The sequence below is a fragment of the Lobosporangium transversale genome (genome assembly GCF_002105155.1).
Source record: "Lobosporangium transversale strain NRRL 3116 chromosome Unknown BCR41scaffold_18, whole genome shotgun sequence".
Lineage (NCBI taxonomy): Eukaryota > Fungi > Mortierellomycota > Mortierellomycetes > Mortierellales > Mortierellaceae > Lobosporangium > Lobosporangium transversale.
In genome coordinates this window covers 1-27,437 of record NW_019028996.1, presented here as the reverse complement: position 1 = coordinate 27,437, position 27,437 = coordinate 1, and the positions used below count along the sequence as shown (strand labels likewise).

The following is a 27,437-nucleotide window of genomic DNA, read 5'->3' as shown; positions in this document are numbered from 1 at the left end:
GCTTATGCACATTTTTCAAGTAAAATTTATTTGTGTTTTTCGTAATTCCTTCTATGCAGCGTGGTTTTTCCTTGCTTGTCGTTCAGACGCATGGTTTATGGCATCGACAACCTCTGAAGCCACTACAGCATCTTTAACCTTTTTTTTAGAAAAGTAAAAAAAACTCAGTATTTCATGCGGGTACCGGAAAGTTAAACACTTATCAATAGTTTCAATAGTAATCTCACCTTAAGCAGGAATGAGATAGGCTTGCCATCCTCAATACCAATGAACCGTATATATTTTTCGCCTGTGATTACCACGTTCATATCTGGGAAAATCGCAACATTCAAAATAAGACGTAAGACACCATCGGCTCTCATCACTAATCAAGATGTGTGCGGTATACGCTATTAGCTCAGTCCATCGAAGGTTCAAAGATATTGCTTGAAGATTCTTGAAACTATCTCATTTAAAGAATAGCACTTACCAAGGCGCGCTACCTTGGTATCATGCTGGCCAACGTTGACCTTGAATGTCCCTTTGCCTCGCTCTTTCCATGTATGTGTCTTGTCAGAGTCTGCATATAGCTTGCCTTTGGTTTGATAAATATTGATTTCATCCTCCTCTCCGGTTTGAACTATTGGATAGGTGAAAGCATCAAGCAGTTAAAATGGCTTGCATTCGCAGAATAGACAGCTTCCTCCCATTTCCTTGGAGGCTAAAATGATTATTACCATCAATCTGATCTGCTTGGCTAAAAACTCCAGTACTAAAGCTTTCTTCGCCCTCGTATTGGTCTCCATCTCCGTCATGGTCACCGGTGTCCTGTGAAAGAAGTGAGCCAAAATCAGCCTTTTCGTGGCTACTGTCCTGATCAATAAATGAGCCTGATGTGAAGCTTGCTTCTTTTCCAAATGTGTTTTTGGCTCCAAATGTACTGAAAGTTTCAGACGACGTAGATCGCAATGTGGCGGGGAAGCCCTGCAATGCAATTGAAAGAACGAGAATATATAAATAGATGAATAAATAGTTATGGGACATTGATCTTATAAATCTTTTGAACTGTGGAGAATTGATATGTTGTGCAACAATCATCTGCATACCGATGACTTGTGAGGTGAGTTAGTGCTCGCAGCTGACCCGACAATCGATTTGGCCCCAAATACGCTGCCAGCAGTCGAATCAGCTGAAGAACCTGCGTTAACACCAAAACTTGAGATAGTTGATGTAGTAGATTGGCCAAATACGCTTTTCGATGAATCACCTCCAAATACATTAGTTGATGTAGTTGGCGCAAATGGACTCACTGAAGATGTATTCCTAAATCCGGCCGAAAGCGGCGAAGATTTACCGCCAAAAACGTTGGTATTTTCAGTCGCTGCAAAAGGACTGGAAGTGGATGTGGCGCTGAATCCCTTGAGGGTTGAGCTTGAGCTGCCAAAGACATTCTCGCTAGATTTGACATTAGCAAAGGGACTGACTATGGATGTATTGTTGAATCCAGCGCCAAGTTTGGAGCCAGGGCTTGATGCTGATTTTGATGGTGGTTCAGTGGTGGTCTTCTTCAGCTCTGTGCCGTTTTTGTCATCTGCAATAATGACAGAATGAATTGTTGTATTTGCAGACTCAGTCTCTTGGTCGCCAATATCTGAAGAGGGTGTCGATTCGGGATCTTGAGGATTATCCGTTGTCGTCTGAAGTGGAGTCGCACTTTCTTCCATCACTTTGTCCGGAATGTTCTCTTCATTACTTCCTGGATCACTTTCTACGTCATCCATGTCTTTGCTTTGAATTTCGGCGTTCTCAGAGCTTTTACTGTCCTCCAAAGGCATGGTTTTGAGGTTGCGCTGGATCTGCTTGACCTCTGCTTTAGATACAGAAGTACTGGACTCTATTTCCGGCTTACTGTTGGCGATATAGATAGAGAAAAAATACAATATCAGGTGAGAATTGCTTTTTCGAGAAGAGCCAAAGCTAAGGATATCGTTAACAAGTAATAATGCCTTTAAAGTAAATATTTGCTTGAACATTAAACTTGCATTTTCTTTGGTGGAGCTGCTTCCGGGTCTGTTCCAGCTTGTTCAGACTAGGATATTGTCAGGAGAGAAAAGCAAAGAGTGATATGCCTTAGATATGTTCCTTCACTGTGGACAATGCCGAGTATAATAAACTTACTGGGACAATACTGGTTTGCTTCTCAAGAGCCTCGACTTCATCTCGCTTTCTTTTGGCATGCTCATCTATCATAGCAGTATAAATGAGAAAAGAAATCAGTACGATTAAAGGGGAATGAGATGTGTGTCAATTTGAGGATTCTAGTGATTTCATTTGTCATACCAAGTATTGGCGACTCAGTGCGACGGATCGGACTTGACATCTTTCTTTCTGTATTGTAGTTTTTTTTTTTTTGCTATTGACTGCAATAAGGCATGCACAAGCAAATGATCTAATTTGGCTTTTTACAAACCCTGTTTCCTACTTGAGTGCAGCATAATTTTTACCCAAAATACGTCACCATCGCTCTTTGGGTGTAGCACATAATTTGTTCAGGTGCTTGAACACCCCTCGCTGTCATTGTACGGATTACATTCCTCGGTTCTGCTATTGAGTCTTGCATATCCTTCAATGCGCACTTTATTTTCTGCCTATTAGATACTATACGGCCCAGCTCCTTCCACAGGACCATAAGCTCTTCTTCACACTCTTCAAACGCTTGGGTGGTGACTTCTTCTCTTTTTCTCTTCTTTTCTTCCCTCTCTTTTGTTCTCATCATATCCAGCTCACGCAGTAAAACTGGTGAGATAAAGCTCTCGAGAGGAGGCCCTAAGTCGAACTCTAAGTGCCTGTTCTGATGTTCAAAGTGCGAAGGAGCAGCGGCATATTGAACATCGAAGCCGTCGTAAATCCTTGACACTAAATACATGTGTTTGCAAGGGATCTTCTGTCGGACATAGTCGGCGCATGAACATGACTGAAGGAGGCCCCTCTCTACATCCGCGGCAACGGAGTACTCTACTCCAGATTCTTCGGACGACTTCACCGCGAACTTTGAAGAACGAAAGAGATTAGAACCTATCCATATACAATCAAACTTTTGATATTATCGATTTTCGACACATTCCTCTTTCTCGACTAACTTCTCGCATACCATGGCCCTTGCCTCCACAGGACTTACTGCCATTGCTCTCGTCAGTCTTTCTTGGTCGTACTGTGAAAGCGTTGCGAGTTGTATTTCATTTTTGACCTTGAAATACTGTCTCCTGAAGTCCTGGTCAATGGGCCCCTGCAAACACGTTAGTCTAGTTCGGAGTGCAGGCGTCGAGGACCATTTACGTGACTGTTTTCAATGATGTAATAGGGCCAAGATTGTGCTGTACTCTCGCTCTTTTATATTGTTCATTGCCTGGCTCTTTTGTGTTCGTTTAGTTGGTTATTGCGGCCTAACGGTTAATAGATGGCGCTTTGTTTCGGATCAATATCCTAGGAGAAATGAGTGGAATTGGTGTTGTAGTAGTACGTGAATTACTCTGCTTATCCTCCGCATCGCGATCCGTATTTCGAACTCGATGCAAGACTCGCCAATGCTACAGCTGAAGGAGGGCTTCACACTCGAACTGGGGATGCAGATCTGACCTGTGTTGATGTCCAATATTTTAATCTCATCTGAAGTGCACTTCCACAAGTCTTCCACAATCTTGAGGTCTTTATGATGCTCCTGATCTCGAATAGAGAGTGGTTAACATCACCGACAGCAAGTTGATCTGAGATATAAAGGGTTTGGCGAACGGCCATTTGTATCTACTAGCCTACTGCTTATTCATTTTGAGTGTCAAAAAATGAAGTCAATGTCTGAGGCTTCGGATACTACTGCGATGCTCGTACCTGGATTGAGAGATTGAAAATAAGGCCTAAGGTTAAGTGGATAAATGTCAAATCTATTTCTGATGTGCAGCTTTTGTGGCCCCTCCAACCCTACTCCTTCCTATGTACGAGAGCATCGCTGTGATTATGAACCCATCTGCATCCTAGTTTATTACATCAAATAATCTAGAGAATGCCGCTCCTTTGATTGTGCATCCATGTCCGCTTTTGATGTATCATGCTGCAATGCACTTCCCAGTTGCCATTTTTTCATTAAATGCGACCGCATGGATGGAAATAAGGCTAAACAAACAGGTTTAAAAAACATCTTCCAATGGGATTGAAGTGCGCCTTTTAAGGTCATGTCCTCAATAAAATTTTCCCACAATTCAGTTCCCATCATTTTTCTTTCTTTTATTCTTTTTGTTCCTGTAGCCAAAAGCTTCCATTTAACTATATTTAAATACAAGGCTCTTTATCTCTCTTCTTTTTTTTTTTTTTTTTTTTTTTTTTTTGGCACAATGCGTCTTGTTGTCACTTTTCTCTTTCTCATCCTCACCGCAACTTCCGCCATGACCATTTCGCTCGAATCGAATCCACTCACCCCGGAGCTCATGCTCTCGCTCCCCCGTCCTTCTTCTGCTGCACTCTCGCCCGACGGAAACTACGCTGTCTTCTCAGTCTCGCGCTACAATGTCGATACAAACAAGTCTATCCGCAACTTACAGCTTGTTAACCTCAAGGATAACAATGCTCATTCTGATTTGACGCCCCATACTCCTGATACTGCCCATAGCAATGCTATTTGGCTCGATAATAGCCATGTCACTTTCATTTCCAAGGGCCAGCTTTATGTCAAGGTCGTTGGCTCAAACGCAGAGCCTTACCAATTGACTAACTTCCCTGTTGATATTGCTAATGTCAAATTCAATCGTGCTGCTAATCTGATCGCGTTCACAGCTGCTGTCTATGCTGATGGATCGCTTCAAGGAGCTAAGGATAAGGACGAGCATGTCAAATCTTATAAAAAAGATACCGCTTTAGCCTTTGACACACTCATGGTCCGTCACTGGGATGAATTTATTCAGGAAAAAAAGAACAATATTTTTGTTGTCAAGGTCAAAAAGGATAGCGACAAGTTTGTGAAGGATGGTGAGGCAATTAACTTGCTGCTCAACACTGGACTTGAATCGCCTGTCATTCCTTTTGGAGATGAGAGCGACTATGATATCTCCCCTGACGGCAAGGAGGTTGTCTTTGTCTCCAAGATAACGTCTCGAGATAACGCTTGGCAGACCACGACGCACATTTACACCGTCCCTACCAGTGGTGGTATCGCTCCCAAGAATATTAACTCAGATAGTGTAGGAGCAGCCAGTAACCCTGTCTACTCAGCTACAGGTAAATCTATCGCCTACTTCCAGATGCTCAAGCCCCAATACGAGGCCGACCGCAACCGAATTGTCGTTTATACGGCTGGAGAGTCGCGCATTATTGCCAAAGACTGGGATCGAAGCCCTAGTAGCATCATTTTTGACAGCAAAGATGAGAACATTTATGTTACTGCTGAGGATCATGGACGCATCAAGATTTTTCAGATCAACCTTAAGACCGAGGCTGTGGAAGAAATCGTCAGCAAGAATTCCCAGAGTGGGCTGCGCCTCATTGATGACCAAACACTGTTCTATTCTACCTCATCGTTGACCAGTCCTATCAACTTCTTTACTGTTGACGTCAGGTCCAAGGCTATTACACGACGCACTGATCTTTATCGCAAGGACCTTGAGAATGTCTACCTCAGTACTCCTGAAGATATTTGGTTCAAGGGTGACCAAGATAGAGATGTCCACGGATTCCTTTTGAAACCCATTGGTTTTGACATTAATAAGAAATACCCTCTTGCTTTTATTGTTCATGGTGGTCCTCAGAGCGCCTTTAATGACAACTGGAGCACTCGTTGGAATCCTAATGTTTTCGCCAACGCCGGCTTTGTTACCGTTTTCTTCAACCCTACCGGATCAACCGGATACGGACAGGCATTCACTGATGCTATCAATAACAACTGGGGAGGCTCTCCTTATATTGATCTGATAAAGGGACTTGATCACGTCCTTGAGACCCACCCGTTCATTGACCAGACTCGTATTGCTGCCCTTGGAGCATCTTATGGTGGATACATGATGAAGTATGAGTTGAACCCTTTGATATGACTTCGTTTATTTGTTTATATATTTACTTTCCATACTCATACGTCCTGTATTTTAGCTGGTTCAATGGACATACCGACCGCTTTAACTGCTTGGTCAATCATGATGGGATCTTTGATACTAAGAATGGATTCTATACCACCGAGGAGCTTTACTTTCCTGAGCATGAGGTTCGCATCAGCCCTTTGTAAAATATTTCTTGAATGGATGGTGATTTTCTGAATTTTTGACGAATACTAACATGTCCTTTGGCATCTCTGATAGTACGGTGGTGTCCCATGGGACGCCAATGCCAAGAAAAACTACGAGCGTTGGAACCCTGCAAATTTTGTTCAGAACTGGAAGACCCCTACTCTCGTTATCCATAGTGACAAGGGTGAGTCTTTTTTTTTTTTTTTTTTTTTTTTTTTTTTTTTCTGGGTGTATAGCCCATGTTGATGTCTTCTGAAGGTTATACACTTAAAAAATGATAACTTCTATTATTATTGTTATCGTTTTGCTAGACTATCGCTTGCCTGTCACTGAGGGCTTGGCAACATTCACCGTCTTGCAGCGCAAGGGAATCCCTTCCCGTTTTGTCTACTTCCCTGATGAGAACCACTGGTTGGTGCCACGCATCTTTACTGAATTCAAGCATGACCAAAAGCTTTTTTTTTGAGTGCAGGCATATTAATACAATGCATTTTTTCTTCTACGAATTCAGGGTTCTTAAACCTGCCAATAGTATTCGTTGGCATACAGAAGTCATTGGCTGGATTAAGAAGTGGACTGCCGAGCCCAAGGAAATTAGTGTTGACGACCAATTTGTTCTTAAAGCCTCTCAAGTCCAAATTTAGTAAAATTAAACAATTAAAGAGTTCTTCATATCATCAAATGCCCTTGTACCAGGGAAAAATAGTTGCCCACATCGAAGGTGGATTTGCAATAAGCTCATCTTTATCTTACTGTTTATGTACTATAATGAGTATTATCGTCTACAGATTGACCGAGAGAAAGGGGGTTAAAAGAATAAAGAGATGATTGAGTAGTGTACAGCTGTTTGTGAGGACAAGCACCAAAGCCAGAAAGTCAACCATGCTACTTTAAAGTCTCTCAATTTGGGAAAGGGTGCCAAGTATAGTCAATTGAGTAAAGCCCTTTATGATAATACTATATTTATTCAGGCACAACAATATATACATTACGAATCTGGCTTATTAGCTTGTATAAAGTGACATAATTAACACAAGCCGAGTTTGACTTAACAAAGGAGTCCACAGTCTACGTCCTCAATTTTGACAAAGATCAATTAGGCGTTGCCTTTTTTTAACTCGAGCATTTTCGGTGTTGACATGTGCCAGTGAGCACAGTGTCCTTCAAAACAAAGTAATGGTATATCTATACAACATTAATGTGACACAATAGCGCGGCAAAAACGTGGTGGAAGCTGTCATAATTAAAAAAGGAAGGGCCATGCAACACAAATAAAAGACGCGTCAGAAAAAGAGGTTGCACTCGAGGAATGTTTGAATACATATAAATGCTAAGCGCACCTTATTATCAATAGTGATAATTATCAAGTTGTTTGCAGACAGGAGATCCATTTATAGAGTGGCCTTGAGAATGTAATCCTTATAATAAACCCCTACAACCGTAGATCTTCATCTGTAACTCCGGCACACTGAAAATCCTTGTTTATCCATACTCCCACTCCACTCCGCTACCATTTTTCTCCACTGGAAATTTTGTCGCTCTTTAAATCACCCCATTTGAACTTCCTTGCTTTCCACAGTGCGGACTGACTCTCCACATGCGAAGAATAAGAAATGTAGCATTCATATGCCTGCCCGTCTGCTACGGCTGTTGCTCGGTTCATCGCATGAATTATGGATCATGTAAAAAATTCCAATCTCAGCTCCACCTGAGCCAAAAAAAAAAAAAAAAAAAAAAAAGGCACTGTTTACTGGATAGGAACAAAGAGTTAAACAATGCCTAGATGCGTACATGTATATTTTTATATATATTGTACACGATACGACTTGCGTATTCAAACAGGTGCTTGTTGGCTTGAATAATGGGTTTAGATCGAAAGAAGCAATAAAAAAAATAGGGCTCTTAAAACTTTACCTAGTCTGTTAACCTGATTTTCGGATGTTGTGTAATACAAATGGAGTACCTATTCATAATCCTTATAGATATATATATACATGTTGTGTATTTTTCCAACCTTTCGATCTGTTCTTGTAAGCCTTTTCCCTGTGAATGTGTATATATCACCCTCATCATTTGGTAACGAACATATTCTAAAAGCACTATAAATGTATATATTATAAAGTCCGGGTTAGTAATTCTCATGCGAATATGTTTCTTTTTATGATTCCCAGTAGCAACCAAGGAAATCATCATTTTAATCAAAGAATTGAAATTATCAGGAACCGTACAGGACGATGAAGATAAATCATGTATGCTCACAAACAAAAACAAATGCACAAAAAAAAGGCATTTTATCGCCATAACCATCCATTACTGTAATCATACTTCTTTAAGTGAGCTTCGGAGAACAGATATGAGAAAGAAAAAACAATGAAGTCAAGCGACTCTGTTTTCATGCGACCCATGGCCATAGTTTTATTGGATGTGTGCTCTCCTCATTTTTCGTCTCTCTTCTCTTCTTGTCCCTTGCTTTTGATCGATTGTCTATTCCATTATCGTTCATACGTTAACTGTTATATTCCTTCTCCATTCTTCATTTCTACCGTTCGCCCGGTCGCTTCCAGGACCCATTCGATTTAAGCGCCTTCGGCAACATTTATTCACTTATCTTGATCGATCGTAAGCTCCATCTTTAACGACATTTTTTTTTTTTTTTTTTTTTTTCGCCCAATCAAATCAACAGCAGTTAATTATCACTCCCTCACACCACAAATCCTTATACAGTCATCGCACAGCCATGTCTCACATGTTATTCTCTGCATCCAAAGAAAAACTCGCAGAGAAGGATCACCATCAGAATGCCGGTAAAATCTCCAGTGATGAGGACCTTCCATATGGCTCTGACGAGGTGGAATACAATGATGAAAAAGGCGAATTTGATACTTATGATGAGGAGCATGGCCATGCCGCAGAGAAACGCACACGCTTCTATCAGAGCAAGCGTTTCTGGATCAAGTGCATCACGATCCTCGTTATCATCCTGGCTGTCTTCATTCCTCTGCTCATCTTCGTCATCTTGCCAAAGTTGGTGCAAGCTATCGTTAATGGCTCAACTATGTCGATGAGCCAACTCAATATGACCGACGCCACTGAGACAGGGATGAAGGTCTCATTAATCGGAGGGATCGATAATGCTGGTATCTTTCCTGCTACTATCGAGTTTCCCGAGCCTATTATCGTCTCATGGGAAGGCCATCAGCTCGGTAGCATGCAAATGTCCAGCGTGAAGGCTTCAGGAGGCAAGGCTACAATTATCGACTCGACTTCGTTCTCTATCATTGATAAGGAAGCCTTTTCTACTTTTGCAAAAGACATGGTACGTATGATGCATCTGTCAACATCCTATTTTACGCAGCAGAGTTCTTCTTTTTGATCGTCTTGTTCTTTATTCTGAAATGATGTCCTTTTTCTCTTTCTTGTTTAAGTTGACAATCGAGACATTTACCTGGGTGTTGACTTCAACAGTGCAAGTAAAAGCTATTGGACGAACCATCAAGGACATCAGCCTCAAGAAAGAACTTAAAATGCTCGGCATGAATGGCTTTGGCAAGGTCACGATTGACAGTTTTACGATGCCTGGAGACGCACCTAATAACGCTGGTGCATATGTCCGTCTTGTCACGTCCATGAACAATCCCTCGCCCATCGGCATGACTCTCGGGACCATGGTGCTCGATCTCTTCTATGAGGGCACCTATCTCGGCCAGGTTACTGCTACCGACGCTGTCCTTATCGGCAACTCACCTTCGCCCCTGACCTTGGAAGGTCTTCTTTTCTACCAGACCAACCAAACCGATCTAGATAATGTCTCTACTCTCATGTCGAACTTTTTGGCTGGCAAGGTCACTATGACGAGCGCAAAGGGTGTGGCTGTCAAGCCTGATGGGATCAACTCGATCTCCTGGCTCAGTAATGGTCTCCTATCTTTGACACTGAACGTACCATTGCAGTCGCCCACACCCTTGAATGTCATCCGCGATATCAGCATCAAAGATATGGGTATGATATTCAATGAAACTAGTCCTTACACTCCCACTGCCAGCTCCAACATGGTTACTGCCGGCTTTAAGCTTCCTTTCAACATTACCGTCGGTATGCAGAGCGTCAGTAACTCTATGTCTATCCTGTATAAGGGCAAGGTTCTAACTGATATTAATGCTGCGGTTTGGAGTCAAGCCCAATCAGATGTTCCCGGTGGCCTGATCGTATTTAGCCTTCCTCCTTCACTCCTTGTTGTTAAGGACGATGCTAAAGAAGAGTTCGATCAGTTCATCGCAGATCTCACAGTCAATGCCGAGCAGACGTTTATGGTCACCGGTCTTGCCAGTGCGGTCTCAACCACGCCTGTAGGGACTGTTAAACTTTCTGGCATTCCTTTCACTTCCAATGTAACTATGAAGGGCCTTAATTTCAACTCGATTGATGCTGCTGTCACCAATGTTGTTGTCAATGGTGGCACTTCCGACCATATTACCATGAACCAGATGGTTGCACTGCCAAACCCATCCACTCTCAGTGTAACAGGTGGCAGCGTGCTTCTGACTGTTTATGATAAAGTCACTGATCAGTACCTTGGTGAGCTCTCTATCCCTAATCTGAAGGTCGTCCCCGGCCCCAACCCTACTCCATCGCAGTTCTTTTTCCACCCTAAAAATGAGACTCTCCGTGATCAGTTCTTAAGCCAATACTTGACAGGCGCCGTTTTCCCTCTCAAGGTTGTTGGATCTAAGAAGGCTACTTCTATTGTAGAGCTCAAGGCCGCCATGTCTCTTGTCTCCATCTCTTCCACAGCGCCTGGTCTCACGCCCCCTCGCCTCTTAGTTACCTCTGGAACTGCTAATTCCAATATTGGGACTCTATTGGGTAATCGTCAGACTATTACCAGCGTTAACATGATCAACCCCTTGAACACAGAGCTTTATGTCACTGGACAAGTCACACAGATCTCATGGAAAGGCAACTTTTTTGGCACAATCAATGCCAAGTATGAACAGGCCGTACCTCCCAATGGTGCTGTCGACACACCTCCATTGACGTTGCAGCATCCCTCAGGACTGGAGTTTGGTTTCTTTCTGACCACGCAGTTTGTCCCTTCGTATCCTTTGATTGCTCTTGGGGGGGCTATGGTTCCATTTGACTTAGATGTTATGATGAGTGTCCGCGTTGGCGGTCCTAACGGTTATCCAGCGACTATCCATTACGTTCAGCAGCAAGAAATTTTGACCAAGATGAGCATGTTTTGAACAGATTACAATATTTGTATTTGAGTATAATAACAATGTGGCTCACTAAGCCGCATTTAAAAAATATGCAGCACAAGTAAATAAACAAAAAAATAACCCCTCCCTTTCAGAGCCTTTAAACATTACTTCTCATTTTCAATTTCATTACGCAACGCCATGGACACTGAGAGACTTGTTTTAAACCTCGTAGCGCCTACAGGGGGCTCCGCACCTACAAGGCTCGCTAAACCAAAGGGTGGACGTTGGAAGGATAGAGTTAAAGTCGTCAAGTCTGCCAAGAGGAAACTCCAAGTTTCTGAGCGTGAAAGTGCTTCATCTTTTCCCAAACCAATACATACCTCAGCATCATTTTCAATATTGAATCCATCATCAACCAAAGACAGAAGGGCCACTCGTTCTCATAACAACTCTGACCACCAATTGCTCAGTGATCATGTTGTCTCCAAAGAGGCGAAACTTATGCACGGAAAGTCCCAGGTCCAATCATCCATCTTCTCGCCTGATATTGGGGATATGCCTAAGGTAAACATTAGTCACCTATCTACCATGCCGAACATCCCTACAAATCGGAAAAAATATGTATTTGCTAAAGAAAAAAGAAGTATGGCCATTTTTGAAAACTTAGATTAAGACGATCCATCGTCCCGTTGGAAAACCAAGCAATGCTCCTTTGAATACCTCAACATTCACTGGTATTGGATTAGACAAAGACTTGGTCAAGCATATGGAAGCGAAGCTCAAGGTGACACAGCCAACAATTATTCAACAAAAGGCTATTCCAGTTTTGCTCGGGCCCACACGTAAAGTTGGAGACAATGTGCCAAAGACGGATACGGATGTAATTATTCAAGCAGAAACCGGATCGGGAAAGACGCTTACATACCTTCTACCCATTATCAATCGGTTAATCGAGTCGGAGGCCTCACCAATGCTGGATCTGGAATCAAAACGGTCTATAGGGACACTTGCCATCATCATGACACCTACTCGTGAGTTAGCAAAACAAATTTTGCAAGTTTTGGAGACGCTCCTCAGCATGCCTGCATCCTCAATCACAGGTAAGAAGCGCTCGCATTGGATTGTGCCAGGGATCGTCATTGGAGGAGACAAGAAGAAGTCAGAGAAGGCTAGGCTGCGTAAGGGTGTTAACATCCTGGTGGGTACACCCGGGCGACTCTTGGATCATTTGCAAAACACAAAATCTTTCAATGTGCAAAGTTTGAGGTGGTTAGTGTTAGATGAGGCGGATCGATTGCTTGAACTAGGATTCGAAGAGTCGATGACGGCGATTCTGAAAATTTTAGATGCAAGAGTTAAATTTGCAGCCTCTATCACTAGTGCTAATGACACCACGGGGATTTGGCCCAAGAAACGCCAGACCGTACTATGCTCTGCCACATTATCGGAAGATGTTCAACGCCTTGCTGGCACTTCACTCATCGAGCCAATATACATTAGTGCACAGAAGGATGCTTCCAATAAGAAAGACATTCCCGAGGCCGCATTAGCCACAGCCGAGGAGAAACACACAGAGAAATTTTCGACTCCAGAGCAACTTAAACAGAATTATGTTATTGTGCAAGCGAAGCTCCGTCTGGTCACTCTTACTGCCTTGCTTAAGAGTGCTTTTGCCAACAAGATTAAAGGACCCAAATTACCCAAGACAGTGGTGTTTTTGTCATCGTGCGACTCTGTTGATTTCCACTATGAACTATTTGCTCATGCCGGAAAAGAGACCAAGCTGGAGCTTTCACACGATGAATATCTTGGCCAGAGATTTGAGAAGGATGAGGAGGAACAAGGTGATAATGATCATGAAAGAAGCCCAGAATTTGCTTCTGGTGCCAACAGAATTGATTCTAAGGCGAATAGGGATGAAATCCATAAGGCAAAGCGTGATGCCGAGAGAGCTAATGCTAAGAAGACAAGAGCGCAGCTGTCGCTCAAAGGAGCCGTGCTACCAGATGTACCTTTATTCCGTTTGCACGGTAATTTAGCACAGGGGATGAGAACAGATACATATTTTGAGTTTTGTAAGGCGCCCAGTGGAGTCTTATTTGCCACCGATGTTGCAGCTCGTGGACTAGATCTGCCGGATGTCAGTCATATCATCCAATATGATCCTCCTTCGGATCTGAAGGATTATGTCCATCGTGTCGGACGCACTGCTCGTCTCGGACGGGATGGTGAGGCCATCTTGTTCCTTTTGCCTAGTGAAGTCAAATATCTGGAGTTACTAACGGCTCAAGGACTGCCAAATCAAGAAGTTTCGGTAACGAGTATCTTGATGACGCTGGCGCCTCCAAAGTCGAACGAGTACCAGCAACCTGCTACGGACATCCAAAACAGCTTTGAGCGGTACAATCTCCACTCACCAGAGGCAAGAGACATCCCAGCACAACAGTTATTTGAACCCACGTTCTTGATGTCTGATTCAAAAGTATTCAAAATGCTAATTGGATTTATATTTATTTTTGATGTCTTTGCCTATTTGTTATATTAGAGCATGGCCATCGCCCGTGCAGCCTTTTGGGCATTTGTCAAATCATACGCGACACATCCATCTTCTGAAAAACATATTTTTCATATCAAGAATCTGCATCTAGGACATATCGCTAAGAGTTTTGCATTGCGTGAAGCGCCTTCGGATATCCCACAACCTAAAAAGAAAAAAGTAGCAGGGGTACGCCCTGGAGGAAAGAATGTGGAGGATATAGATGAGTCACATGTTGTGCGCAAGTCTCAGAAAGAGCGCGAGAAAGAGGAACGATCCAAGCCCAAGATTGTCCTGAAGCGCAAGAACGATGTTAGTGAGTTTGCAGTTGGAGACTTCAAGTCTTTAATTGGACCCGTGACAAAGCGCAAGAAGAACAAGTAAAAAAATAAAATAAAATGGCAAACAGAGAAAAAGAGAGCACCAACACCTGCACATCTGCACACCTGCACACCTGCCAGGTCTGATTGGCATTCATTTGACTATTTTCTGTATTATTCTACAGATCTGACAACGTTCATGTCCTTTAAATTGCTGCATTCTAATTGTGATCTAATTCTAAACAGTACACCAAGCAACAGAAGACACGCACTGTTTAGGCAGACAAAACAAACAGAGACTAAGACAATTCAATAAGACAGTACAAAAGGAAGTGTGTGAATGCGTGAGTGTGTGTAAAACACGCAAGTGAATGGTTTTTAACGATTCTGTGAATCCTTGAAGGAGCTCTCGGGTCAGATACTTATCGACGCTGAAAAATAAAAAGAAAAAAAGAAAGAAAAGAAAAAAAAAACATAAACGCTGGCAAAGAGAGCGCGCATGCAATCGACGTCTGTCCTCATCCCTGACTCCGAAGAGCATGTTCCTGTCCTTGTCGACGACGCCTCCTTCCGCCCACCACATTTGTTTCTCTCAATGAACCACCGCGATTACGACGAAGACAAAGCACAGTCCCCGAAGGAAGGAGCAGCCCGATCGGGAGCCCACCACATCATCCATCAGTTTCCCAACGGTCGCATCGAACAAGGAGGTGAGGAACAAAATGTGGCTCTGGAATTGAAGGAGAAACAACACATTCCAGACTTACAGCAGCAGAAGGAGTCTCAGTCGTCTAAACGTCGATCGCTTCAGAATCACATTGGTAACAGGAGTCAGCCCAGTACATTTGAGTTTGTAGACACAGTGCAGACGGATTTACCTTACAGGTCAGAGCGACTACACCAGGACAATGGGAACCAACATAGCTCTCCTATTCCTCAGCCAAAAACGCATGAGCGTAAGAGAAGTCATCCAACAAAACGGATGTCCGCAACAATTCATTCCAGTAGTGCGTCGCCTACGAGCACCTCGGAGCCGTCATCACAAGAACCTTCACCAACATCACCTTCTCAATACTCGCTACCATACAGTATTGCCAACCATCGGCATATTGATAAAGAGCATAGTGGATCTAAGTCGACAAGATGCGATCCGACTTCTACAGCGCATACAAATGGACGATCCAAAACACGGAGTAAATCGTATTCTACACCTCGCGACATTCCTCTGATGAAGGCGTGCCAGTCACCGTCGTTGAATTGCTCCTATTCAATGGGGATTGTCTTCTTGGTGTCATTGACTTTACTAGGATGTATCTTCCACTCCAATTTTTATCACCAGGTGGACCCTAACACTTGTCAGTACACATATATGCAACCACGTTATTACAAGTTATTGGGATTTGATCGTGAGCGGACGGCATTTGCAGGGAAATATGGCTTACTTCTTTTTCGTGATCAGTATGACTATCGGCTGCAGGTACCAGCGAGTATGATCACAGAGCACTCTTCCAACTCGGTGTTTACAATTGATAAGGAAGCCAAGGTAAGGAATGACGATTTTTTATTTTTTTTTATTTTTACTTTTTTTAATACATTTCTATCGAGCACTCGGTTGAATCTCATGGGAATGCTTTTATTGTCAATTAGGTCCAACCACTAGGCATTCCAGCCCTCTTTATCCCTGGAAATGCTGGGAGTGCCAAACAGATGCGATCTATCGCAAAAGAAGCATCAAAGTATTATTATGAGAAATTGGCAGAAGAGCAGCGTAGTGACGGCAAGATACTATCGCGTCCAATAGACTTCTTTACGTGTAAGGCATTCTCGGTAGTCAAAAAACACGTCGCTTCTAGAGGAGCTACAGGGACGCAAAGGGTGTTTTATCGTCAGTTTTTCTAAAAATCACTGTTTTATATTAAAAAATTGAATCCCATTCTTGCAAAATAGTGGACTTTAATGAAGAGTTTTCAGCATTGCATGGACATTCATTACTGGAGCAGGCTCAGTTTTTGAACGATGCTATCGCCTATATCCTTTCGCTTTACGATGACGATCGCCATCAAGATCCCAATCTGCCGAAACCAACATCTGTACTTCTTGTCGGACATAGTATGGGGGGTGTTGTCGCACGGACCCTCTTTACTATGAGTAACTATCGACCAGGCACCGTTCATGCTGTCTTGACAGCTGCTACACCGCACCTCCTACCGCCTGTGACATTGGACTTTGAGATAAGCGATATTTATGATCGCATTGAGTCATTCTGGAGTCGTGGATTTCAAGGACCCGATGCACCGCTTAAGAATGTATCATTAGTGTCAATTGCAGGTGGCAATCTGGACATTATCGTCAATGGCGAATCTGGAAATATTCACAATATTGTACCCCAATCACATGGATTTACGGTCTTTACGTCATCGATCCCACATGCATGGGTGGGTTCAGACCACGTCTCAATTCTCTGGTGCAATCAAATTGCGATTGTTTTGGGGAAAACTTTGATTGATGTTGTGGATGCTAGTTATCCAGAGCAGGTTAAACCCCTCGAAGAGCGCATGAGAATCTTCAGGAACAGGCTTTTGACAGGATTAGAAGATCATTTGGATAACCCTAAGAGACCAAAAGGTTAGTACTACTCTAATATGTCGTTGATAGTATATAAGTAACTTGGGCTACAAATAAGGATGGTAGCCTTGACCATGCATCATTTATTGGGAATATTTAGAAACAAAGACATTTGTGCTTTCTGAAGTCGCCCATACTATTGTTACAGCTGGTAGTGTCTTGCAATATCCTCCTAGGGTTAGCGGCAAATATGATGTCGAGTTGGATGCCCTTCATTTGCATATCATGCCAGTCCCATGGGATAGTGATGTTGACACCTTTAACCTTTTGACAGATCATCAATTTGGACCTGACAGTCGATTGGATTTGCTTCTTTGCACTGATGAGTATTCCGAAGTTAGAGCCGCAGCATCAACCGATGCAGCTCGCCTTACATGTCGGTACGACACTTTATCTGCCATTCCAATCCCTGCTTCACTTGCTTCTCCTGCACATCCATCTACATCGCCTCCATTAGGGAAATATGGTCGTGGCCAGGAGTTCCGCTTTGTATCTCAAAAAGTCCAGGAACTAGATGGAGTGCAATACCTGGTAATCCTAGACAAGGGTCGTAAGTTTCCAGTACCAGGGTTTTTGATTGCAGAGTTTGTTGCTGAAGCTGACTCATTGGTGACAATGGAGACGACAACTCGAAGTAGGTGATTATGGCTCAATAGCGCAGTACTGCCACTGGGGACCAGCTGCTTTATTATGACAGAGTTTAATAGTTACCTGATCTTGCCAACAATCCACAAACCCACCGTTTTAGAACTCTTGAATGATGGATTAAGGATTCATGCTTTTCCCGTGAGACCATCATTGGTATCAACACTTCGGCTGCCTAACATTGACAATAGTCTACTAACTTATACTCTTACGGTTAGCCGTCAAGGTTGCTATGGTAATAACTTTTTTTTTTCTACCAAATAATATAAAAACAGCGCAAGCAACTGATGAATTTAGCTTAGGCTAATTTGGACTAATTTTATTTGTATTAATCTAGCTCCACAGCATTTCTCTCCAATGTTGCGGCAGTCCGGCTGGACCATGTACGAGGATCGATATTCAGTAGATGTGACTTCTAAACAGGATGGGATAGATGTTAATTTTCACGGTGATCTCCCGTATTACGAGCGAGTTCAATTGCCAGGAAAGAAAGGCATAGAGTTTCGTTTTTGGATGGATCCATCATGTCCAGTACCATTATCACTCAATTTGCAGGTTGACAAGTATGGAAGCCTCGGCAAAGTCGTGATTCGCTATAGAATGGTGGTGCTCGTTTTTACCTTCTTAGTGGTCATTTTGACTTTGCGGGCCCAATTCAAAGCTTTTAATGATGGTCATCCATTCATTCCGTTCGGGATTATGTTGACTCAACTAATCACAACGACATTCTTGAAGTTTACATTGTTCTTGGCAGCCATTGCTCTCCTCCAATCATTCCAGGCAAAGACAACGTATTCAATTAACGAATATTCGGCCTATGCTCAGGAAGAAACTACATCTAGAGGAAGTTCTGGTGCAGCGGAGGAAATCATTGAAGGCCCCGCAGGCAGTAGAAACGTATATCAGGATGCGTACGAGCAGATGATCCGTGCACGAATCGCAAGAAGTGAATCATGGTTCTCGAGCTTTCGTTTTAGAGACGCATTGCTGGGAGCGAACGATACGTTTTTCTGGTTCTTGGCACCTTTATTTTTCCAAATTGCAATTGGGATTGTGATTGTCATTTGGATTGCACTGAATGGCCTTGTTCGATCAATAGCAGCTAGTCTTATGTTTGTATCTAGGCGATATAACGTAAGCAAGGCCATCGGCAACATGCTCATGAAGAGGTAATACATTATTCTCATGGTGATATGCCTCTTGTTGAGGGGTTTTTTTCCTGGATCCTGTGCTAACCCTTTGCTTTTATTTTTCATTTAATTTTTTTTATATATTAAAGATCTCGCGCTATACGGCGTCGAGTAATCACGACAATCATCCTATTTATTATGGTGGCGACTTTTGTGCCTTACCAATTTGCATTTGTGGTTGCGGTCCTCGTTCACATTGTCTCCTGCGTCCGATCATTAATCTATGCACTGAAAGCGGTACGAAAAAAAAAAAAAAAAAAAAAAAAGTATTTTTAGTTTAATGAATGTATTACTAAACTTGGGAAAGCTGATGGGTGTCTATTATTTAATCATTATTTTTTTTTGTAGACATCATCGCAGACGCAGGCAGCATGGGATCGCTATCATTATGTGATGTCAATATTTGTCATGTTTTTTCTGCTATTGCCATGCACGTTGCCGGTGCTTATGGTTTGGATCAGGAACTTGTCAGTCCAATGGTATGAACCATTCTCGTCTGATCACCGGCTAGATTACATTGCACCATTTATCTTTTTTGTGGAGGCTGTCACTGACGGTGCCATGGTACCACGGACACCTGAGAAAGGGTAAGGATTGGACATTAATAGGTTTATTTTGCTGCTTCCGTGTTATTTTATTTTATTTAATTTAATTTTATTAAAAAAAAAAAAAAAAAAAAAAAAAAAAGTCTGGATTTGAATTTATCTAATCCATTGAATTTATTGGTGTTGTGTAGGTATGCAGCAGTGACAGCCGGAATCCTTAATGTCATTATCATTTTCCTAATTATGTTCGGTGTGCGATATAGTTGGCAAATCTTCTTCATGTCTAGAATCTGGATCGTGTGGCTCCTGATATTGCAGCTCAAAGATACCGAGCTAGTACTTCAGATATCCAAGACTGTTGCAAGTTATGTTTGGACGTTTACTCGACCGAGCAAAAAACGTAAATAGACAAAGCGACAACCGCTTCTAATACTTAAAAAAAGCAAAATATTATTATTAATCACTATTAAACATTCTGATATCAAGCAAACGAAACGTTGATCTCGAATCTTCTCTGATGACTTTACCAAAAATAAATTGTTCTCTGTTTAATTGTTTCGCTTGTGCTATTACTGTTTAAAAAGTCTTTGTGATTTCTGTCTTTGTCTATTCTTTTCTTTTCTTTTACTGTATCCACCCTACCTGTCATCTGCCTATCCATATTACTATTCAGTTGCCACAATGCTCACTACGGGGACCGTACGACTGTGGCCCGCCCTAGGAAAGAATACGGCCCTGTTTTCATTAGCCGTTCGAACGTACTTCTCGTTTCTCCTCACTTTTTCTAAATAAGCAAAGAGTTGACATTCAAGCCGGCATCCTTCATTATCATTTAGTCTGCCTATGTTTTTCATCCGCCCACCAAGGCTCAAGGGACCTTAGAAAAGAGGATTTCGAGGATTACTTCTAAACCAAGCTCCATCCTTTACTTTGACGGAGCACCCTGCCTAGAGAAGGAGGCGACAGATGGCAAAAGACGAGTGTTACATGCAAAAGTTTAGCTTTAGTGACCAACTCTGTTGAACCGTTTGAAGAGAGAGTCAAAAGCAAGCAGGTGATCCGCAAGGTTCTCTTCAAGAGCATCAAAAGGTTTTATTTTGGCGGTCCTTCATTGGAGAAAGAAGACAACGCTGCCTTTGCTGCTTTATGGTCTCGAAAGGTTGGGCCATCGCTAAGTCCCCAACTGAAGCAGATTTGCAGATTGCAAAAGACTGTTGAGAAGGCGTCATCGTCGTCACCACAGACAACGATCTGTTTGCATACAGGGGAGTTAAGACTATTTGAAGAACAATTTCGAGCTATAACATCTTTGAATACCACTTGAGTGGTAGCTTCGAGCATCTCGATGTCTCCAGAGCGAGCCTTATGGCCTTGGGTGTTGTAGCCCGAAATGACTATTATATTTCCCCATCGTTGACATGCAGGGTAAACTTGAGCACCATAAAGGCACTTGATAAGAACCTATATCCTCTGTCATCTGAAGTTATCCTCTTGCCTATGTACTAATAAAAAAAAAAAAAAAAAAAAAAAAAAGAAGATGTGCGTAGTCTTATCCATCTCTATCCACAGAGCAACAAGGTCAAGTTCAACATAATTATAATCAGGCTTGTGCTCTTGCAGAAGTCCACTGAGGGTGTTTAAGGACATTGTCACAAAACCCGCCACTACGCCAGCCGTCAGACCAGTTTAAGTTGCCCCAAGAATCTCAGCAGAAGCAGCATGATCAAGCAGTGATTAATCTGATTGATCGGTTTCGGGTATTCCAGATTTTGTAACAGACGAAGGGATAGTTTCCAACGACGATAGAAGCACCATTGAGGACCATTATACTGTTGAGCAATATCATGCCAAGCTGCTTCGCTAAAATACCATCCAATCCATCCAGGTATGCATCCGTAGCTATCCTAAGGGCGCTTTTCGCAACTCCTGAGGCACTCATGGATGAGACAAAAGACACCAGCGACAAAGATCGAGTATTGATCAGAGAACAGCACCGGATCGTGGGCAGACCGGTAAGCGGCCAGCAGCATCCTCGCTTCGTAGTAAGCCAGACAGTTGACCATGGTTTAGAAATAGCGTGGTTTCTGCCTGATCACTTCCTCAGCGGCGTAATTCAGGTATACTGTATTCTCCTCATAGCATGTTTTTATACTATTCTATTAATCATTTATTTTCTAGACAGATATATTTACAAAATATGAGTTTACAAAGAAATAGACCAGAAAAGAAGACGACAACCGCAAGTAAGATGGTAATCGTAATCATGCTTTATCGATAGACACATTTTCTTGGGGCCTCGTTGTTTGGCCCTCTAGATCGCCTTCTGAAAGTCCATTATCTTCCCCCTGCTTTTCCTCACCCTTCTCTTCCAGTGCCTTGTCTTCTCCAAGCTCGACGTGTCTAGCAATTGCCTCGACCTTGTTGCCACATCGTAGACAGCACCATTCGTCGTCAATCATCATTTTAGTTTTAATGCAGTAATAACAATAGACATGGCCACAGTTGGTAATATATGGATTATGAATGACAGTCATCGTAGCTGTTCCTGGTGCGACAGACGCACTGTTGTTCTCATGGCAGATGGCACAGATGTGTGCGGGCAAAACTGACAGCTCGTTCGCTGATATTAATGCTGCCGGTAAAAGCATCTTTTTAACATTTCTCTTCAATTTGGATACGTTAATCAAGGGCATCAAGAACATGAGAAATTCCTAAACAAGGTCGAGAAATATTGAACTTTAGACCAAAAAAGCTTTGTCCGCTTCGACGAATTACGGTTGAATAGATCATTGATTCATTTTCCTATTGCTTACTGTGAATGCATGCCAAACCATCTGGCGATTAAGAAATTCAAAGCTGGCCTGCCGGTTTGAGTTGCGGTCTGCATAGACGAGTCGCATTGCGAGAACCCGCTCCAGCACCGAGCGATACTTCCCGGCATACAGAAACGCTAAAAAATTAAGTAGAGATACTGTTCTGAACACACTGGTGCCCTTTTGTAGCAAATTCCATGCTTTCCTCCTGATGTTGTCCTAAATGTGGATGGAGAATAAGGTAAGCAACTAGTTATTGAATTTAAGCATGTTCCAGTAATGAGAAAAAATACCTCTTGTAATTCGCCCCATCCTTGCTCCGTCACAACGCGGTTCAGTCGCTCCATGACGTACTGTCCTCCAACGGTGAAAACTCCATAAGCAATCTTTTGTGCCTTGGTAAGGGGGGTATCGATTGCAGTGGATTGTACTGCAAAAAAGAAAAAAAAAGTCGGTTAAAGAGCTTGCATTATTTAAAATCAAGCCATGTGCCTAGAAATATTACAGTCTGACAAATCGGAGCCGATATTAAGATACATACATCCTCCGCGATGCTTGCGCTCATTTCTATATGCAAGATTCTGCAGCTGGGACCCATAGGTTGCCCCCATGTCATAGACAGAGAACTTATACATAACCAAGTTTAGCACCAAAGCTAGTTCCGGCTTGAATTTATCCTTGAACGTTGGCTACACAGCAAGAAAACCGACAAAGTGACAGAGAAGCCGATCAGTTGAGCCAGTCAATTAAAATTTACAGCCAGGCAATTAAAATTTACATGTGCATTGGGGCATACAAATAAAAAAAAATTAAGGGAAGAGGACAAAGAAAGGGAGGTAAAATGGTTGCAAGGAAAGCTCTGTGTGCATTTTACCTTAAAAAGTGAGAATGCACTCCAGAGTTGCTCTTTCATGGTCTCAAGCAACTCATCGTCAAGAAGGTCAGCATCTAGTTGGCTGACTTTCATAATGCGCAACGGAGGTGAAGGGAATGAGGCTAGTTGACGGCGAAGTGCCACCAAAGGGGCCTGCACCCGCTTCCAGTCTGGTTCCCAAAAAGGTATTGTTGGGGTGGTCATTAGCAATTGCGTGAGGAATGCGGAATTATATAACGGGGCTCTAAGAAAGAAAGATAAAAAGACTGGCCGGCTCAGAATTGTAAGTAATGAACAATGAATAGTGGCTTTTTTTTATTGATCTCTTGGCAAGTAATGAATCAGCTCTTCAATTCTTCAACTCTTCAACTCCATTGTTTGCGCCATGTCTGCGAGAGAAGCACTGCTGTCGGTCCTTGCCGAAGCGGCATCACAGGAACAGGCTCGCATGAGGCATGCTGTAGCACAGCTGCAACATTGGGAAACTACTCCACAATTTAATGCCACGCTCCAGGTGCGTGCTTTGACCCTTTGTATGTCGAAGATATAAAAATCTTGCTCTCTCACTCTGCTCATGTCTTCCTGTCTGGTATGCTGAGTAGGATATATTTTATGACAAGTCCATTGATACCAATATTCGATGGCAGGCTATCATCTATCTCAAGAATGGCATTGAGAAATATTGGCGAAAGACTGCCAAAAAGTATGTGCTTTTTTACTCACGTTTATTCAAGATTTGGAATTACTTTGATCTGTGCAGCTTAATTTCGCTATTAATTATACGGCTTTCATCCTCCTCATAGTGCAATTGCTTCTGAGGAAAAGGCTGCTATTCGATCGCGCCTATTATCCGCATTGGATGAGGAACAAAAACCTGTATGTAAATTGATCACAGAAAACCCTTGCGCCACAGTCCATTCAAACGTTAGATGAAGCCTACACTTATGAAGCCCCTATAATTCTTGCATTGTTCTTTTTTTTTGTAACGTAACAAGCTTGCAACCCAGAATGCTGTTTTAATTGCCAAAGTTGCAAGGATTGATTTCCCAATGGAATGGTAAGCAATCACGACAATAGGAAGTTAAATTAGGCGTTTCAACGTTTTGTTTCAAATGCCCCAGCTTTGAACGAGTGATATCATTAACTAATATAAATTTCTAGGCCAGATCTATTGTCAATTCTCTTGGGAATTATTCGTTCATCCACAGCCAATGAATCAGACCCAAGAGCCCGTCTTATTCAGCAACGGTCACTCTACACTCTTCATCTTGTTGTTAAAGGACTCATTTCAAAGACATTGGCGGCTGGAAGGAAACAATTTCAACAAGCAGCACCAGAACTCTTTTCTAACATTGTCGACACCTATGTCCGCTATATCGATCAACTCTTTGCCACCAACACCACAAACATTGAGAGTCTTTCTGGGTGCTTGGAGACATCGCACTTGGCTCTCAAATGTTTAAGAAGAGTTGTCGTACACGGATTTCCCGAATTCTCTACGTCTGACGGCCCTATTACATTCTTTAGATTGGCATTAGAGCACCTTCAAAAGTTTATGGGTTACAAGGAATCGATTCCAGAGCAATGCTCGTTTTTAATTACATCAGTGGATTCTCATATCAAATTGATTGGCAAATTTTATCTGGATCTCATAGATGTACATCCAAGACAATTTATTCTGACACCTGGCGCAGGCGATGTCCTTCGATTCTACTGGGGATTACTTGCCAGGAATGGAGGCGATAATAATGCTACGCTCTCACAGACCACACTGATTCAAGCATTACTCTTAATCAAAAAAACGCTTAAGGACCCGCAGTTCATTCTTTCTGATAGTAAGTAACGACTTGGATCTAGATCTTAGTATGAAGATCCATGGCTGAAGTTTAAGTGCTGATCGCCTTACCCATTTTACGTGATCCATTTTAGAGGACCCTGAGCCTGTTGTTGTCCAGTGCAGACACATCATTGAAAACGAATTTATGACCTCAGAGACTACCAATAGACTGGCTGAAATTTTGGTTACCAAATACATGCGCTTGACTGAGGGCGATTTGGAGGAATGGGATAACAATCCTGAAGAATGGGCTTTGGAAGAGGAAGTGGACGCTTGGAAATATCAACTCAGGGTGAGTTCCCTCACTATTATCGTAATAGTTCTTCAGCTTATATAAACCATTTACTGTTGCTAAATACAAAGACGAATGGCATTCCTCTGCGATAGCCCTGTTCTGAGAAAGTATTCATGGTCTTACTGTCGAGTCATCGTGCACAGCTCAGCCCCCTTCTAGTTAATTTAGCTGGATCAACTGCAAGTAAGCATTTTGAATATTCTACATATCCTACTTTCCTGAACGTCACTCATATGCTAATGGCTTTCATAATTTCATTCACTAGACATGACCGATTTGTTCTTAAAGGACTCGATTTACTGTGCCATTGGATTGGGATCGCACGATTTGTACAACGCTATTGATTTTGAGAGCTGGTTGAAGGGACAGCTTGCTCATGAGGCTCAGAATCCTAATCCAAGGTTAGTTTTGCGATCTTTCATCGATACATGAGGCCTATATGGGAATCATGACTCAATCGCCCTGTTATCCTGGCTTTACTTAGTTATCGCATTATTCGACGACGTATTGCATGGATGATTGGCAAGTGGGTTAGTGTCAATGTTTCAAAACCAGCACGTCCAGCTGTTTATACAATCATGCTGCATCTCTTAAGACCCGAAGAACATCTGGCAGTTCGACTTTCTGCAGCACAAAATTTGAAGGCATGTATCGATGACTGGGATTTCGATCCTACTGGGTTTGCGCCTTTTTTGGAGCAGTCTGTCCTGGGACTGAAGAAAATTATGAGCGAAGTCGAGGAACCAGATACAAGAATGAGAGTGTTGAATTGCATGTCGATGATTGTGGAGCGTATGGACGAGCATATTGCCCCCTATGCGCAGCAGATTATTGAGCTCTTGCCTCCACTTTGGCAAGCAGCCGCGGATCAAAACTTGCTTCAATCGGCGATTTTAGTAATCATGACCAAGCTGGTTGAGTCTTTAAAATCACAATCAATTGGCCTCCATGCTCTTGTTATGCCGTTAATTCGCCTTAGTGTCGACCCATCACATGAAGCACATGTTTACCTTATGGAAGACGGCTTCGAACTTTGGTTAGCAACTCTGAGGACCGCGCGCCAGTCAACAGACGAGCTCATGTCTCTTGTTCCAGCTGCTGTCATACTACTTGCTGAGGGTATGGACCATTTGCGCATAATGCTCAAGATTTTGCAGAGCTATCTGATGCTTGATGCTGAAAGAACTTTCCAGGTATGACTCGCATGAATTGCTTTTAAAAACTCTGTCGGGTGTGTTATTTCTGACACGCGTTCTTGGCTATTTTATATGATAGATTGCAGGAAATAATCTCATTAATGGTGTTGCAGCACTTTTGGGAGAAGGGCTTCGATCCGAGGCTAGTGTATCTATCATGCAATTCATGGATATTACCGCATTAACCTGCCCTCTTCAAGTTACAGGAGAACTTTATATCTCTTCAGGACTGATCAACAAAGTTCTCAATATAATTATGGCTAATAAGGTAAGTTATTCTCGTGGAGTAGGTTTATTTACGGAGTAATACATAACGCCGCGGAAGTCATTAAACTTGCTATCCGGTTCTTATATTTAGGAAACAAATGTAGTCTTGACCCAATACCTCTGCTTCATTGCACGGCTTGCTGTTGATAACTCTGGTTACTTTTCTAATGTAGTCAATAATGCTAGCCACCAGTTTGGCCAGGCTCATCTTTTAAGCTCCTTCTTGGAGCTCTGGACAGAGAAGGTAAATACTGACTGGTTGTTTGCCTCATTTGCTTTATTCATAATGTTCTGAAGCTTACTATCTTTTGCTTCTGTTTTACACCGTCATGTCGCCTTCAAGTTTGATAATGTGTCACATCCCAAGCACCGCAAGCTTCATGCAATGGGCCTGACAGCCATGATTCGTACTACGGATTCCTCGGTCTTGAAGCATCTGCCTCGTTTAATTGGCATCTGGGGAGATGTTTTGAACGAAGTAAATGAGAATGGCACTGGCGATTCACTTGTTTACTGGCGCGAGGCACAGGACGATGAAGACGACGCCTCAGAAGAGACAGCGGAAGTTATTCGACGACGTGAGCTTTTAAAGCATGATCCAGTTCACACTACGAACTTTGCTCAATATGTTAAAGCCTCAATCTTAGAATGTGAGCTTATAAATGGAGGAGCTACTGCCTTCCAACAGCAGTACCTTTCCAAAGTCGACCCGTTGATGTTAGAAGGCTTGATGTCATTATTGAGATAAATAAATAAAACAAATAGAATTTATAATAAAATAGTGGGCGCGAATGATTTTGTGCAAAAAGTATGAGAGATAATAAAAGCTAGTCCATCAGGCGTCTAACATG

At 42.5% G+C, this 27,437-nt stretch overlaps 7 protein-coding genes across 7 annotated transcripts; 5 read left to right on the top strand and 2 right to left on the bottom strand.

Moving 5' to 3' along the window:
* Window positions 1-31: 31 nt before the first annotated feature.
* BCR41DRAFT_353306 (hypothetical protein) lies at window positions 32-2,409 on the bottom strand. The gene is made up of 8 exons (XM_022024117.1): window positions 2,320-2,409; window positions 2,158-2,222; window positions 2,022-2,068; window positions 1,086-1,887; window positions 717-963; window positions 470-619; window positions 228-364; window positions 32-138 (listed from the first exon to the last, which is right to left on the bottom strand). Exons 1-8 carry the CDS (start codon window positions 2,357-2,359, stop codon window positions 52-54), a joined length of 1,575 nt encoding a protein of 524 aa, XP_021881336.1. The 5' UTR covers window positions 2,360-2,409; the 3' UTR covers window positions 32-51.
* Window positions 2,410-4,415: 2,006 nt separating this feature from the next.
* On the top strand, window positions 4,416-6,488 carry BCR41DRAFT_305848 (Alpha/Beta hydrolase protein; the record flags this gene model as incomplete). Its single annotated transcript, XM_022020809.1, has 3 exons — window positions 4,416-6,028; window positions 6,109-6,220; window positions 6,315-6,488. The coding sequence occupies 3 exons, from the start codon at window positions 4,416-4,418 to the stop codon at window positions 6,486-6,488; spliced, it is 1,899 nt and encodes a 632-aa protein (XP_021881335.1).
* Window positions 6,489-8,979: 2,491 nt separating this feature from the next.
* On the top strand, window positions 8,980-11,485 carry BCR41DRAFT_422018 (hypothetical protein; the record flags this gene model as incomplete). The annotated part of the gene is made up of 2 exons (XM_022030095.1): window positions 8,980-9,558; window positions 9,668-11,485. 2 exons carry the CDS (start codon window positions 8,980-8,982, stop codon window positions 11,483-11,485), a joined length of 2,397 nt encoding a protein of 798 aa, XP_021881334.1.
* Window positions 11,486-11,944: 459 nt separating this feature from the next.
* On the top strand, window positions 11,945-14,363 carry BCR41DRAFT_377715 (P-loop containing nucleoside triphosphate hydrolase protein; the record flags this gene model as incomplete). Its single annotated transcript, XM_022027120.1, has 3 exons — window positions 11,945-12,007; window positions 12,111-13,865; window positions 13,989-14,363. 3 exons carry the CDS (start codon window positions 11,945-11,947, stop codon window positions 14,361-14,363), a joined length of 2,193 nt encoding a protein of 730 aa, XP_021881333.1.
* Window positions 14,364-15,668: 1,305 nt separating this feature from the next.
* Window positions 15,669-19,350, top strand: BCR41DRAFT_305781 (PGAP1-like protein-domain-containing protein; the record flags this gene model as incomplete). The annotated part of the gene is made up of 9 exons (XM_022020805.1): window positions 15,669-15,776; window positions 15,947-16,112; window positions 16,247-16,924; window positions 17,025-17,512; window positions 17,624-17,804; window positions 17,907-18,360; window positions 18,517-18,738; window positions 18,849-18,996; window positions 19,108-19,350. 9 exons carry the CDS (start codon window positions 15,669-15,671, stop codon window positions 19,348-19,350), a joined length of 2,688 nt encoding a protein of 895 aa, XP_021881332.1.
* Window positions 19,351-22,054: 2,704 nt separating this feature from the next.
* On the bottom strand, window positions 22,055-23,266 carry BCR41DRAFT_57875 (Pex12 amino terminal region-domain-containing protein). The gene is made up of 4 exons (XM_022030919.1): window positions 22,992-23,266; window positions 22,659-22,806; window positions 22,411-22,547; window positions 22,055-22,336 (listed from the first exon to the last, which is right to left on the bottom strand). The coding sequence occupies exons 1-4, from the start codon at window positions 23,193-23,195 to the stop codon at window positions 22,091-22,093; spliced, it is 735 nt and encodes a 244-aa protein (XP_021881331.1). The 5' UTR covers window positions 23,196-23,266; the 3' UTR covers window positions 22,055-22,090.
* Window positions 23,267-23,334: 68 nt separating this feature from the next.
* Window positions 23,335-27,370, top strand: BCR41DRAFT_322429 (armadillo-type protein). The gene is made up of 12 exons (XM_022021471.1): window positions 23,335-23,505; window positions 23,594-23,694; window positions 23,795-23,867; window positions 23,987-24,048; window positions 24,153-24,826; window positions 24,921-25,120; window positions 25,216-25,306; window positions 25,389-25,524; window positions 25,608-26,316; window positions 26,399-26,587; window positions 26,678-26,830; window positions 26,930-27,370. The coding sequence occupies exons 1-12, from the start codon at window positions 23,377-23,379 to the stop codon at window positions 27,332-27,334; spliced, it is 2,922 nt and encodes a 973-aa protein (XP_021881330.1). The 5' UTR covers window positions 23,335-23,376; the 3' UTR covers window positions 27,335-27,370.
* The last annotated feature ends 67 nt before the right edge of the window (window positions 27,371-27,437 follow it).

Coding starts and splice junctions, on each gene's coding strand:
- BCR41DRAFT_57875 (XM_022030919.1), bottom strand. CDS start 23,195: ATGACCACCCCAACAATACCTTTTTGGGAACCAGACTGGAAGCGGGTG. Junction 22,548..22,658: donor GCGCAAGCATCGCGGAGGAT/GTATGTATCTTA, acceptor TCTTTTTTGCAG/TACAATCCACTGCAATCGAT. Junction 22,337..22,410: donor GATGGGGCGAATTACAAGAG/GTATTTTTTCTC, acceptor ATCCACATTTAG/GACAACATCAGGAGGAAAGC.
- BCR41DRAFT_353306 (XM_022024117.1), bottom strand. CDS start 2,359: ATGTCAAGTCCGATCCGTCGCACTGAGTCGCCAATACTTG. Junction 2,223..2,319: donor CACTGAGTCGCCAATACTTG/GTATGACAAATG, acceptor CTGCTATGATAG/ATGAGCATGCCAAAAGAAAG. Junction 139..227: donor CTATCTCATTCCTGCTTAAG/GTGAGATTACTA, acceptor TCTAAAAAAAAG/GTTAAAGATGCTGTAGTGGC.
- BCR41DRAFT_322429 (XM_022021471.1), top strand. CDS start 23,377: ATGTCTGCGAGAGAAGCACTGCTGTCGGTCCTTGCCGAAGCGGCATCA. Junction 23,695..23,794: donor TGGCGAAAGACTGCCAAAAA/GTATGTGCTTTT, acceptor TCCTCCTCATAG/TGCAATTGCTTCTGAGGAAA. Junction 26,317..26,398: donor ATGCTGAAAGAACTTTCCAG/GTATGACTCGCA, acceptor TTTATATGATAG/ATTGCAGGAAATAATCTCAT.